The 14,996-nt window shown below is 38.5% G+C and overlaps 1 protein-coding gene across 1 annotated transcript in view; it reads right to left on the bottom strand.

Annotated features, from left to right (window-relative positions):
* MYH15 (myosin heavy chain 15) overlaps positions 1-3,546 on the bottom strand; it is a 132,184-nt gene extending 128,638 nt beyond the window's left edge. The window contains 1 exon segment of the mRNA XM_071214482.1: positions 3,519-3,546. Coding sequence (XP_071070583.1) covers positions 3,519-3,546 — 28 coding nt within the window.
* Between the last annotated feature and the right edge of the window lie 11,450 nt (positions 3,547-14,996).

Below are 14,996 nucleotides of genomic sequence, written 5' to 3'. Positions count from 1 at the left end.
GATATATATGGTTGACAGGAAGTCATACAGGGCATATGCCCAGGGTATATAGTAATGTCTAGATATACTCATAGTGGAAACAATTAAAAACAACAGCTGGGGGGGTACTGGGCCCCTGGCCGGGGGGGTCACTGTCGTGGACACTGGGGGAGCAGCGGCAGTTCCCCAGGTGCAACGGCAAGAACCAGGAAGGAAGGAGGGCCCAACAGTGGGCTCCTGATACTAATGGCTATGCTTTTGAGCCTATACACCTGCAATAAGAATAAGGCCTAGAGTAGCACTGTGCCTGGGAGTTTCCTCCTGACAGTCTTCATGTTACTCAAAATGGCCACTCTCACAGCCAAACTCAGCATGTAGATGCAGTGCATTCCCCCCAGAGTGGGACATGACACCCAGGGATGAGCCTCCCTGGCACCGAGGGATCACTACCACATACCAGCTGAAGATGCAACTAGAAAAGGACCTTGAATTAAAGGTTCAACACGGATCAGCAGAATATCCCTGTCTACATATAATAACATGACTTCAAAATGCTGTTGGACCTAATGTAAGGGGGAAATGGAAAGGAGAAATGAGAATATAAGGCTATGAGTCTCTAAAAAAGAGTCTGGAGGTTTTGTCAGAAGGAATCCCCTTATGCACAACTGAGCAGAGTCTGAGAGACAGATAAAGTAGATACAACCCAGGTATTGGTTCTTTTGAGGAATAAAGAGACCCATGGGTTCTATGGTCATGGCAGATGGGGTTCACTGCCATGGCAGATGGCCCTTCTTTGGAGCTGGTGTTTCTGCGTGATGGAATTGGACTCAGAGGTGATCTCTTTTCACAAGACTTGCATGCTACTTTATTGGAATTGTAGTTGGTGCTGGGGTTTTAGATATATTTAGGGGATTTGAATCTCTGGACTGATAATATGACACCCAGGCCCAGAGCCTCAACAGACTTCAGCTCCTACACTTTGATTTATTGGACTTACCCCACTCAGCTAACATCGAGTTGAAGAAGGTCAACCACCACACCATGGAGCCTAGAGTGTCTACAACTGAAAGCAGGAGGAGTGCATCCAGTATCCATGTGGAATCTAAGCCCCCACTTGACATAGATGTGCAATGGACACAACCAATCCAATGTCCACAGAGAAAATGTGGAATGAGTGTGGGAAGGGTAGCCATGGTGGCTGCTGGGTTTGGGGAATGGGAGGAAGAGATGAGATGTGGAGGCGTTTTTCGGGACGAGGAGATGTCCTGGGTGGTGCTTCACGGACAATTACGGGACATTGTAGATCCCCCCAGGGCCCACTGGATGGAACGTGGGAGAGTGTGGGCTATGATGTGGACCATTGACTATGGGGTGCAGTGATGCTCAGAGATGTACTTACCAGGTGCAACGGATGTGTCACGATGATGGGAGAGAGTGTTGCTGTGGGGGGAGTGGGGGGTGGGGGCGGTGGGGTTGAATGGGATCTCATATTTTTTGAAAGTAATTTAAAAAAATAAATAAATAATTAAATAAAAAAAAAATGAAGGTGAGTTCAATCTTCACTGACAAACAAAAACTGATAGAATATGTGACCAAAAGACTAGAATTTCAAGAGACACTAAAGGGGGTGCTGCAGTCTGAAAGGAAAAAACGAGGATAAGAGATTTGGAGAGAAGTTAGGAAAGTTTAGAAATGAAGATTATTAATCAAGGATAAGAAGACAGAAAATAGAATGATATGACAACAGAGATCTGAAGGACAAAATGGATGAGGTAAGTAATGCCTTTACAGTAATAACACTGGATGTTAATGGATTGAACTCCCCAATCAAAAGACATAGACTGATAGAAATGGTAAAAAAAAAAAAAATGAGCCATTTTTATATTGTCTACAAAAGACCCATCTCAGAAGTAAGGATAAAACCAGTTAAAAGTGAAAGGTTGGGAAAAGGTATTCCTTGTAAATAGTAACCAAAAAAGAGCTGGAGTAGACAGATAAATGTAAAATAACAACATTTAGTATATCAACAATAACTACTCAATGCACCTGGGAAATTGGTCCTATGATCAATATTCTGTAATTTTTTCATACTAAAAAAACACCTGCTTTTAATTTTTTTTTCCTCTGTAGATCATTTTATTTGTAAAAGGGGGGTTAAAAAGCACAGTACCTGATACATGGTAAATGTTCAATTCATATTCCTGTATTTAATATTATTTCATATTTGTTCCACACTATGGCCAGTTAGTGACTTCCTGGTTACTAATAGCTTAAATTTATACAGTATCATAGAGTCTACAGTGTCCTTTCACATATACTTAACATTTGAACCACAATTACCCAGTGAAAAAGAACAGCTTCTATTATGCCTGGCTGAATGCTGAAGAAACAGACTCTGATGTTCACATACTTGAAAGGAATGGAGCAAGAACTCAAACCTGGGTTTCTCTCTCAAACCCCATGCCTAATTCTTGAGCTTTTACTGTATTAGGCTGGCTAGAAGAGAACAAAGAAAGATTATACAGAGAGGAAGGAGGGGGCAATAGACAATAAAGTGAGCTCTTAGTGCCTTCCTACACATAGTGTGGTCCTTCGACTAGAATAATTTATATCACCTGGGAGCTTATATCATCAGGACTCCACCCCTAGCCTACTAAATCAAAATCTGTGTTTTTAAACAAAATCCCCAGGTGATTTGTATTTACACTAGAGTTTGAGAAGCATTGTTCAACTAATTTATCTGGACACACTATATGCTCACTTGAACATGTACAAACCATTTAGCACCGTCCTGTGAAGTATACTTTCTGTAAGAGGAAGTGGCTTGCTGCTTTCTTTCTTGAAAATTAAGCATATTTTAAAGTTTTTATTTTTCCAATAAATTCTTAAGTATTTCCACTTCAGTATGTGGAATCATTATGAATGTCAGAAAATCTTAAATTCCTTTCCCACCTCTAAATTCCTTTCAAACACTAATGCCTTACTACCCTTTGCCTAAAGGATATGCAGTACATAGCAAAATCACCCTCTCCATACTTCGTACCTGCAGATTACAACAGGCCAATATTATCCTTATATTTCCCCTCTGGATATTCCAGTAAGTATTGAGTTTTTCTGACCCAACACTCTACCTGATTTCTTTTTTGGGTTTTGACCCTTTCTGGCCCCAGCAACAAGCGGAGCAAGCAACAAGCAGAAAGGGTATTAAGTTATTAAATCCGTTGTCACACCTTAATTTTGGTGACGGTGACAGTTGATTACAGAGGCAAGCAAGTAAAGCCTACCCCATCTCCTTGTCCTCCACCCTAATCTAGTCACAGTTGAGTTTGATTAAGAGGCTGCTCTAACTCTGGGAACTGATCTATGGGCTAACTCTTCAATACTAACCATCCAAGATCAGATATGCACCAATCTTCAGTACGTGGGAGTGCTGATCCCCATTCAGCTTGGTTCTATTTTAAATTATCATTCCCACTTGAAAAGTGCCTCCTCCCACTGATTAACCAGCCCAGACTAGCAGAAGAGTAAATATTGTTTACCTGTTCCACGGGAAACCTCAAAAGTCATGGTCTAACCCCTACTAAAGGTATCTACTAATTAATCCATGATGAAACATTCCTGATTGGGCGTGTAAGGGAGGGATGTGTCGGCTCACAGTCTTACCAGACCAGGAATTCCATTTCCTCTCCCTCCCACCAGGATCCACTTGCTTTTAATTGAGGAGGAATAGAGATCTATTTTTGCATCCATCAGTTATTTTGACCCTTTCTTATTTATATGCTTTAATTAAAATAATCTATCTGGATCAATAATGACTTAGCATGACAACTGTTGAACAAGATTTTGGGTTTTTCTGCCTCATAAAATCATGAGTTAGTAAATTGTTATCCACTGTAATTCATTCCAATAAGATGTGAAGAATTCTCAAGCAGGAATATGATTATCTAAAAAGAATTATGGCTAAATGGAAACTAAATAAACTGATAATTTATTTCATTCTTAGAGATTATTATGTCCAATAGTTGGAGCTGTAATATAAAAATTAGAATTATCGTATAATTAATTTCTATTATATTTGAATTATTATTTACATTTATAAGTGTTGCTGTGCTATCTATTTTTCATAATTGATTATATTATATCTAACCTGGCCTTGGACTCTCTTTTAAAATCTGTAATTTCTTTCAATCTGTTTTTCTATTTATTTTACAATTTTACAATATAGGACCTTTTAGCAGCTAAAAAAAGCCATTGATTATACACTTTGGATAGATCACATGGTATGCAAATATATCTCAATAAAACTGCTAATAAACAAAGAATTGTGCAAGAATAGCCAGAAATAGCAGTTTGTGCAGCAGGGGAAACAGACTGAGAGGTGAGGAATTTTCTTGTTCGTCTTTGTTTATTATTATTACTGAAATAATGAAAAGGCTTTAATAATGATTAAAGTGATGAATGCACAACTATATGATTATACAAAATACCATTGATTGTACACTTTGGATAAATTGTATGCTTTAATAATATGTATCAATAAAATTGATTTGTTTAAAAAAATTAACTTTGGAAAATACGTCTATCCTTACTGCAAAGGGCTGAATTCTAACTTCCCCTCTTACTCAAAGATTCTGAGATCTTATGATTCTTCTCAGGATGGCTGAAGCCAATGGAGGGCCCAGTACACAATGTGGCATCACCGTTGTATAGAAAGCCAAGAACTTCAGCTCCTCACAGCCTCTTGGGTCTCAGCTGGTCCCCTCAGCCACTCTGCTTACAGTTTACCTGAACCTGCTGATTCTTTTTACATCAGAATTAGCATACGAGCTAGTATTGCTGAGGTCCTTTCCTTCCTTCCCTTCTTACCCCCTTTCCTTTTTCTCCAAGCCATACTATCTTCTGGTTGCCACTACTTAATATACCTTGGGCTGCACCAAACTCGCTGCTAACAGCACCATATTATCTGCTCCATGGTCATATCCATTGGACCTTCAACCCCTCTGCCTAATTAGCCAGTCCAGTGGGTTTAGAAGATGATGACTTGGGACAATGGTGCTTTCTTCACCAAGAAGGTGATTAAGACAGCTTGTGCACTGTGGTATAGAATCTCCTAATATGGTGGAGGGAACCTAGGGGGCCCAATATCTGGAATTGTCACCCATTAAAGCATTATGATAATTTCCTCAATTACTTATTCTTGCCTAGAATTGTTTTCTGTGTCTAAATAGTATACAATTCAAAGACAGCAAATTTAAGTATTATTCTCAGTGAAATGTCATTGTCTGTTTCCACTGAAACTCCCATTGCTAGCCAAAATGGAAAAGCAAGGCACACACATGAGGAGCCCAGACTGATTCTCTCAGTCTACAACAGAAAGGAAAATGTCATAATATTCTTATGCCAGAGTTTCTACAGATTGGCATGAACTTCAAAATTTCTTTAGCTACAGTTTACAGTCAGACACAAGAGAAAGGAATTTGCTCCATTTACAGTTAGAAAGAAAATAAACATTTAAATGGTACAGAGCAAAATAGATCTTCTTGTGCCCCTAATTATGCCAGTCATAAAAAGATTAAAATTCTAGACCTATTTCCTTGCTCCAAATACAAATGGTTTGTATTTGACAGGTTTGTTTTTTGCCATTTTAAGTATTTTAAAAATTATGGTAGAATAATAGCTATAGAATAACTCCTTTGTACCATACACTATAACAGGCATTTTATATAATAATAGCTGACATGTCCGGGGGGTTACTCTGGGTCAGTCATTGCATTGGCACCTTAAACACATTACCTCCCTTAATTTCATGTGAGAAGCTAATCATCCCAAGAACTGTAGGAGGTAGGCACTATTTTGCCCACATTTTATCCAGAAAGTAATGAAGGCTTTGAGTGATTAGGTAACTGCAAAGGCCATGCTCTTCTCACAATGCCTAAGGGCCTATTAGTGACATAGAGAAAAAGTAGATCAGATATTTTTACTTTTCATTTTGTAGGGCAGCTACTTACTGTGAAGCATAGCATGAAAGGCATTATTGGCAACAGCAAAGATGTGAGGGGGCGCCTCTGATCACCCCTTCACTTTGTAGGCAGCCATGACTCCTTTCAGACACACTGGAAGCCACTTGTAAGGGTTTCTGGTCACACAGAAGAGACCCGAATACGTTAAGGGAAGATCAGAAAAGATACCAGAAAATAGATTAGAAATTCTCCCAGGTTTGTCAGCTCCTCTGCTGTCAGGTAACATTTGCTCAAATATTTATTTATAAAGGAACTAAAAAGAGGAGAGCTTTCGGATTCTTGTAAAGAAGGCTCTATAACAGGAAGAGACAGAACTAGGTTAGAGTAACAACAGGACCTGGGATTACCTCTCCTTTGGGAAATCTGCTAACTACTAACATGTCAGACTCATTTAGCTCTTGAAGACAGAGAGGATACTAATGACAGGCCTGCAGAGGTTTTGGGAACTAGTCATCAGTAGGGGTCAGGAGGGAATGTGGGCCTCAGCAAGATTAGGGATCTGACATGTAGGGCACTGAGGGAAAATTGTTCACATGGATCATTCAGTTACATGGTGAATCAGAGAGCTAAGGGTCAAAATTCCTGCAGGTTATGGCATTGGGTCCCAAATGCTACCGTTGTAGCCTAAACCACTCAGTATTGCTTCTGCTGCATAGAGTAAATCAAAGAATCTGAATAACTAGCCATTATCAGTTTAATAACGATGAAAAAAATCATTCAATTTATTGAGAACTAACTAGGAGATAGGCACTGAACTATGGTCCTTACTTACATTTTTTATTTAATCTTCTCAGCTACCCTGGAGAGGCTAGCATTATTACCCCACATTAAAGATAAGGTGACTTCAAGAAGTTAATGAATTTGCCCATGGTCATAAAACTAATAAGTGACAGAGCTGATATTTGACAGTGGTCTATCAAACTCCAAGACTCATACACTTAATCTAGCATGTGGCAAGGGACATGAATGTCTCCCCAGTGAATGTTCCTAAAGGACTATCTAATTATGAGTGTACTTAAATTCCGTATATAAACTGACCCAGGAGATGGCTGGGCTCTCACCATTAGGAGTTCAGCATATTTCAGGAGAAAAGCTTATATACACACATAGGTCATCCAATGATCATGGCAACTCATTAGGTTATGCAGCACAGATGCTTCACTGAGGTGAGCCAACATTGACATGTTTTCAGTCATTTCAAACTTTGGAGGGTTTATCTGCTGAACCCCCTTGTCCTTGACACTGAGGCACCACAAAGATACTGAGACACTGCAAAGAAGAAAGAAATGCATATTCCCCCATTTCCCCTATGCTCATTCATTTTTCCATGAATTGTAAAGAATTTTCATAGCCAAGAAAAAGATGTCTCATTAGAATTAGGGAATGAAGACTAATCTTAATGAAAGAAATAGTTATTCCCTCTCCTTCCCCAAAGATGAAGTAACAAAAGTATTGTAGTTTAATCATCTTGCAATACCCTAATCCTGTGGCTCCTCACTGACTCTCATTACTTCTGAGAGTACATAGTTCATATTATGCATGATCTAGTTCCTCTCTTGATATCACAGGAGATCTTGGAGGTTTAGAAGAAAGAAGTTGGAGTGGAGGATCAAGGATCTCATCCTTTCAGGTTTAGTTTAAGACGTAGCCTTTCTCTCAAACTTTCCCCAAATACTCTGGCTCATCATATTCTTCTCCTTCCTAAAGTCTTTTACCACATATACAACTAGTCTTATCCTGGCATTATTAACTTTTGTGCATCTTTTAATAATTGAATATGTTAGACATTTCCCAGCTGGATTATAAGAATCTTAAGAAGGAGTTTTGATGATTTCTGCTTCCATATTCCCTAAATCATCTATCACAATGCTAGGCGCATGAAAGATACTCATTAATTATTGATATTTTGACTAAGATGAATGCATTGCTACTATCAAATAGTTGCTTAAAGTTTCTTTCAGATTCCCTAATACTATTTCCTATAGACCTTTTCCTCAATAATATTGGTATCAACTGATTGCTCCATTTCACACCAGTATAAATTCTTTCCAAGGCTCCCACAGTCTCCATATTCTTGATCCAGTTCCTACTCATAGCCTTCTTTGACTATTCCAACAGTAATTCTTTTTCTTCTGAGGCCCTTTAATTACTATATTTCAAGGACTACTTATCTTCTGTCTTGAAATGCATGCAGAACATAATAAGGTCTCTTGCATCTTCAAAAATCTCCCCTTAACTCTGATTCTATTTTTCTCTCTTCTTTCACTACCAACTATCTTCTATAAATAACACACTACCCTCATTGGCCTTATGGCCTATGCTAATTTTGTTACAAAGACGAAAGGTGATCAGAAGTGTAACCACTTCTAACATCAGGGTGGGAAAGTCTAGGGCCGGGAAGATGCAGAGTGAGGCTGGGGAAATGAGAACTTCATTATTCAGTGGGAGAACAAGCAGGACAAATCAAAACAAACTACATCTAATCTACTCTTTCTACATGTATTAACTTATTGCTTCTATACTTCTTCTCCACTAAGTTCTTCTTAAAATCATAGTTATAACCATATTGTATCCATACATAACCTTAAGCACTGTTGACAAGAGAAATTTTGGAGAATGTATTCAAAATAGTATGCCTATCATCTGAAGCACAATAAAATTTAGTTGGACACCATCAAGAAAGTGAAAATACAATTCATGATTGGGAGAAAATATTTGCAAATAATACATATGATAAGAAATTTGTATCCTGAACGTATAAAGAATTCTTACAACTCAATGAAAAATGACAACCAATTTAAAAATGGGCACAGGATTTGGATAGACATTTTCCAAAGAAGATATACAAATGACTTGAAAACATGCTTTACATCATTGGTTATTAGGGAAATGCAAAGCAAAACCATAATGAGACATCACTTCATACCCATGAGAATGGCTCTAATCAAGAAGACAGATAACATGTGTTTGTGAGTGTATTAGTAAGTCAAAGGGGACCTGAAGCAAAATATCAGAAACTGGTTTTTATAAAGGATATTTATTTGGGTAGAAGCTTACAGTCAAAAGGTCCTAAAAAGTCCAACTCAGGGTACTTTAGAGGTACTTTCTCACCCAGAATCTGTTGCCACGTGTTGATGCAAGATAGCCAGTGATGTCTGTGAGGGTTCAGTCTTCCTCCTCCTCCTGAGGCTCTGTGGTCCCAGCTTTTTCCAATCTCAGCCACAGGCTGGGACAAGACTTGTCTCTCTCCTCGGGCTTGTTTCTCTCCAGGTTCAGCAGCTCTGCTCTCTCCACAAGGCCAGCTGTAAACTGTCAGGTGAACAACTTGTCTCTCTTCTGGGAGCCTCTGCTATGTCTAAAGGAGCCTTCTCTCTTTCCTCATGTATCTGTTTCTCTGTGTGCTTACTTCCCAGGCTACAGGATCAAAACTCTAACTTTCTCCTCTGCCTTGTTGTTTTCTCTGTGAGTCCCTGCCCACAAAGGGGACGGGGACTCAAAATCCTTCTGACATGGCCCAATTCAAACCTTAATCATTATTTAATCAAAGTAAAAGTGAAACCTCTGAATCCAATCCAATCTAATATACCCAGAGGAACAGACCAGTTAACAAATATAATCCAATAACTATTTTTGGAATTCATAAACAATATCAAACTGCTACAGTGAGGATGTGGTGAAATTGGAACCCTTATGCATTGTTGGTGGGAATATAAAATGGTGTAGCCACTTTAGGAAACAGTTTGGCAGTTCCTCAAAATCTTAAATATACAGTTAACATATGACCCACAATTCCATTCCCAGGTATACATCCAAAAGAAATGAAAACATACACCCACTTAAAAACTTGTACAAAAAATTTTGTTCATAGCAGAATCAGTCTCAATAGCCAAAAAACAAAAATGACCTAAATGCTCATTAATGGATAAAAAGATAAATTTATTATATCCATGCAATAGAATATTATTCATCTATAAAAATGAAGAAGTACTTATTCATGCCACAACATGAATGAACTTTCAAAACCTTATGCTAAGTGCAAGATTTCAGTCACAAAGGACCACATACTGTATGATTCCATTTATGTGATATGAACAGAATAGGCAAATCTATCAAGGCAGAAAGTAAATTAGTGGTTGCTGAGGGCAGGTAGGGAAGGGGAAAAAGAGTGACTGCTGATGGGTACAAAGTTTCTAAAAAGGTTCTAAAATTAGATTATGTTGATGGTTGTACAACTCTGTAAATCTATTTAAAAACATTGAATTGAACACTTTGAAGGGGTGAACTAGATAGTATGAAAATGTTATCTCAATAAAGCTTTAAAAAAAAGTCGACATGAACAATAGTGAAAAAGAGACAATCCAATCTGCTTGCTCTCATTTAACAACAGATTATTTCCTGAGTCTAAATTGAGTTTTGTTTCCTTAGTTTACTGATTTAGGATGTTCTGAATTTTTCTGTGCTCACCTATTTACATTCCTTCTTTCCTTTATTCTAATTAGTTACATAAAAGCAACCTAATTTGGAATTTTTTTACACAAAGACAAACTAGGGCATAAGTGGTAGTTTATGGTCTCCAGAACTTTACAACTCAATTGGAAATGCTTTAGATCATAAATCATGAAAAAAACAAACAAACAAAATGGAAGCGATGTGGAAAAGGCAAACTTTTTTTTCTTTAATAGAGAAATTGTGGGTTTACAGAAAAATCATGCATAAAATAAAGGATTTCCATATACCACCCTATTAGTAACACCATGCATTGGTGTGGAACTTTTGTTACAATTGATGATAGCACTTTTTTTTTTTTAAGATTTATTTTCCTCCCCTTCCCCCCGACCCCGGTTGTCTGTTCTCTGTGCTTATTTGCTGCGTCTTGTTTCTTTGTCCGCTTCTGTTGTTGTCAGCAGCACAGGAATTTGTGTCTCTTTTTGTTGTGTCATTTTGCTGTGTCAGTTCTCCGTGTGGGCGCTGCCATTTCTGGACAGGCTGCACTTTCTTTCGCACTGGGCGGCTCTCCTACTGGGTACACTCTTTGCGCATGGGACTCCCCTACGCAGGGACACCCCTGCTTGGCATGGCACTCCTTGCGCACATTAGCACCGCGTGTGGGCCAGCTGCACACAGGTCAAGGAGGCCCGGGGTTTGAACCGCGGACCTCCCATGTGGTAGACGGATGCCCTAACCACTGGGCCAAGTCCACCTCCGATAGCACATTTTTATAATTATTTATTTTATTTTTTTTTAGGTTCCGGGGCCAGGGATTAAACCTGGGATCTTGTATGTGGGAAGCTGGAGCTCGACCACTGAGCCACATCAACTCCCCTGAGTTCATTTTTTCATTTGTTTGCTTGTTGTTTGTTTGTTTTCTTTTGTTTTCAGGAGGCACCAGGAACTGAACCCAGGACCTCCCATATGGGAAACAGGTGCTCAGTTGCTTGAGCCACATTCGCTCCCTGTAATTGTACTATTAACCAGAGTCCGCGGTTTAACTTAGGGTTCACTGTTTGTGTAATGTAGTTCCACGGATTTTTAAAATGTTTATTCTGTTACCATACATACAATCTAACATTTTACTTTGCAATTACATTCATATATACATATGTATATTTCCATCCCGTTAATTACATTCACAATGTTGTGCTACCATCACCGCCATTCATTACCAAAACATTTCCATCATTCCAAATAGGAACCCTGTACATATTAAGACTTAACTTCCCATTCCCTATCCCTACCCTATCCCTTGATAATATATATTCTAGATTCTGACTCTATGAGTTTGCTTATTCTAATTATTTCAAATCAGTGGGACCATATAATATTTGTCCTTTTGGGTCTGGCTTATGATGTCTTCAAGGTTCATCCATGTTGTCACATGAATCAGAACTTCATTCCATTTTAATGCAGAATGATATTCCATTCTATGTATATACCAAATTTTTAAAATCCACTCTTTGCTTGATGGATACTTGGTTTGCTTCCATCTTTTGACAATTATGAATAACTCCACTATGAACATCGGTGTGCAAATATCTGTTTGAGCCCCTGTTTTCAATTCTTTGGAATATATACCTAGTAATGGAATTGCCAGTCATATGGTAGTTTTCTGAGGAACCACCAAACTGCTTTCCACAGCAGCTGCACCATTTTACATTGCCACCAGCAATGAATGAATGTTCCTATTTCTCTGCATCCTCTCCAACACTTGTTATTTTCTGTGTGTTTTTTTAATAGTGGCCATTCCAATGGATGTGAAATGACATCTCATTGTGAAAACAATCTTTCTTGATTATGATTATACCTATTGGTTATAGGATGTGGTTTGTTATGGAATCAGAAAGGAGCAGAATTGTAAAGAGATTGGAAAATTGAATATGAGCAGGGAATCATCTGTATAATCTACAAAGAAGCATATTCATTTGAGTCACACTGGATATGGGGCCCACCTCACTGCCATGATGTTGGCAGGCAAAGTGGTATCAGTGATTCAGGCAAAGATTCTGAGAGTGGATTCTCTTCCCTATTTTACCGTGTTGCTCTGAACGCCTTGATGACAGGAAGAAGGGTTTGGGGACAGCCTCTCTACACATTTCCTTTCTGAACTCCTAGAGTCTAGCTTATGCCCCAACTCTTGACCTAAACTTCTCTTTCAAATGTAACCTCCTAATTCTGAAATCCAAGGATTTCTTCTTAAAAGTCCTTAATCTTTTTCTGTGGTAGTTGACATATTTGACCTTTTCCCATCCTGATACTGTGCTATTCTTATTCAAAATTTCCCCCTCTCACTTGATCTTACAAATAGAGCCTGCTTACATGGGGCTCTCTAAGGGGAACCTTTAAAAAAACATCTTGAAACAGTGATGGTTTTGAGTTCTAGAGCCAATGATCTTTGCCTCTGGCAATCATCTTACTCTGATTTAGTCAATGTCATTAAATCTTTGATGGTAAGTGGAGGAACTTCTCAAAGGTAAGTGAGATTTCCAAAGTATGTCAGCAGCATCTCCTACACCAGATTTTTATTAATATATTAAGGAAAAGGGATATTTAATTATTTCATTAAATAGAGATCTTAGTTATTGCTAGAATGAAGTAAAGATTCCTTTACCTTTGCATCTGTAGTCTCAACAATTATTTTGCCTTCTTCTCCATTCCCTTTAACCTCAGCCTCAATACATGCTTTCTTGCCACCACGAACCCAGCATTTCTTCTTCCCTACGGAGACAAAATGGATTGCAACTACATTACTTGTAGGAACTATACATTGGGCATTTTTCATACTGATACCTGTAAGCCTGTTTCTGCTAGGTCAGCATGTTGAGTTGGACTTACCAATATAGGGAATTGCAAAGTTAGATGAAATCAAAAGCCTACCCTGAAGATACACCCACACAACGATTCCATAGGAACAAAAAACACTTCAGCAAGCAGAGGCTGGGACCATCACAGGCCATTTTGCTGTAAGTTACCTACCAACACCTGCCAAAACCTTATCCATCTTTCTCATCCCCAATATCCACCTCCCACTGACAACCTCACATTCTTGGTGTTTGTCCTTGGTCTTGTTCTCTTTCCAGCACCTCTCAAAAAAACTTCACTCGGATAGGTCTGGTTACCTAAGTAAAAATTTAGGTTAGTAATGGTTATGTCCTTCAGGGTTTCCTTAGGATCTTATTTTTAATTTTGGAATGGAAAACTGGCAAGAGAATTACACCATAGAATAGAAGGGCAGAGGACTAAAGAGGGAGAATATGGGTTATTTTTGTTATACAGCATTACTGACTCATACTATTTTCTCAGATATAATTTTTTTCCTCAGTCACCTCAGCCCCATGCCCCAATTCTGAACAAAGAAGCCCTCCATAAAGTGATATACCAATAAGAATTCTAGGTGAAATGGTCCAGAACTCTTATGAATACCTGAGACTCTAAAACACTGCTCAAGGTCTCTCCAGTCTGAGGCAGACAGCCAGAGAAGATGAACAGGAAAAAAATAATTTTAAAGGAAAGGAAGTCTTACCAGAAGCCAGTTCAGTCAACATCAGCATCTCTACCATATAAATCTCAAGAACCAGAGAGGAATGTTGCTGCAGGACAATCTCCCCTCCCCAGAGACTTTCCCCAGAGCTGGACAATAGGGCTTAGACAGAGTGTGTACACAGGAGGTGAAGCTGGGCATCACTTGCCCTATTTCTTTCACTATGATAGTTTCTGCAAAGAGTTTTTTTGCTCACTACTTTTCTTGGCATCACAAACTGCCATGTGCCGCCTTCCAGTTTCCCTCATTATAACTCATTCACCACTAAAACTGCTTGGCATGAGGATTTCACATTCCTAACTGATTTTTCAGTTGCTTTCTACTTTTAGTTCACATTTTAAATACTGGTTTTGCATTGTATTTGCTATTTTTGGCCTTTTTTTTCAAAAGCTGATTTTGCTTTGTGTTTTGTCTATGAAAATATGCTTATTTTGAAAAGCACCTATTTAGCATGCAGTGTGTGTGTGTATGTGTGTGATTAAGGTAAAAGTGCTACATTTAAATCAAATAGCTTGAAAGAAATTCTAAGATTATCTCTCTCTCTCTCCTCTCTCTCTCTTCTATTAGAAAAAGAAACTGAGAAGAGAAATTGAGTTGCCCATAGTCACAGAGCTAATTAATGGCAGTCATTAGAATAATGACTCTAGAAATTAGATCCTGTCCCTTCTAAATCAGTGCTTCTTCTTATAGCATGCTTCCTCTATCTTACATGCTTATCTTTTTTTCTCCAATTCTCTCATGGATTAGCTTCACCATCTGCCTCACTGTTAGCTCTTTCCTTTATCACCCTCTGGAAATAGTGAGAGATAAGAATATTCAGAAACCCTTACCTATCTGAGGTCCAGTACCTAACAGAGATGTTTTGAAGATGAAGTAAATGAACAAGGTCAACTCTTAATTCCTTGTACTCATGAATAATCACAGAGATGGAAATGTAGATAGCATTGGATTTGCGCCAGGCA

This window comes from Dasypus novemcinctus, chromosome 4, assembly GCF_030445035.2.
Source record: "Dasypus novemcinctus isolate mDasNov1 chromosome 4, mDasNov1.1.hap2, whole genome shotgun sequence".
NCBI classification, from domain to species: domain Eukaryota; kingdom Metazoa; phylum Chordata; class Mammalia; order Cingulata; family Dasypodidae; genus Dasypus; species Dasypus novemcinctus.
This window is presented reverse-complemented; position numbering and strand designations above follow the sequence as displayed.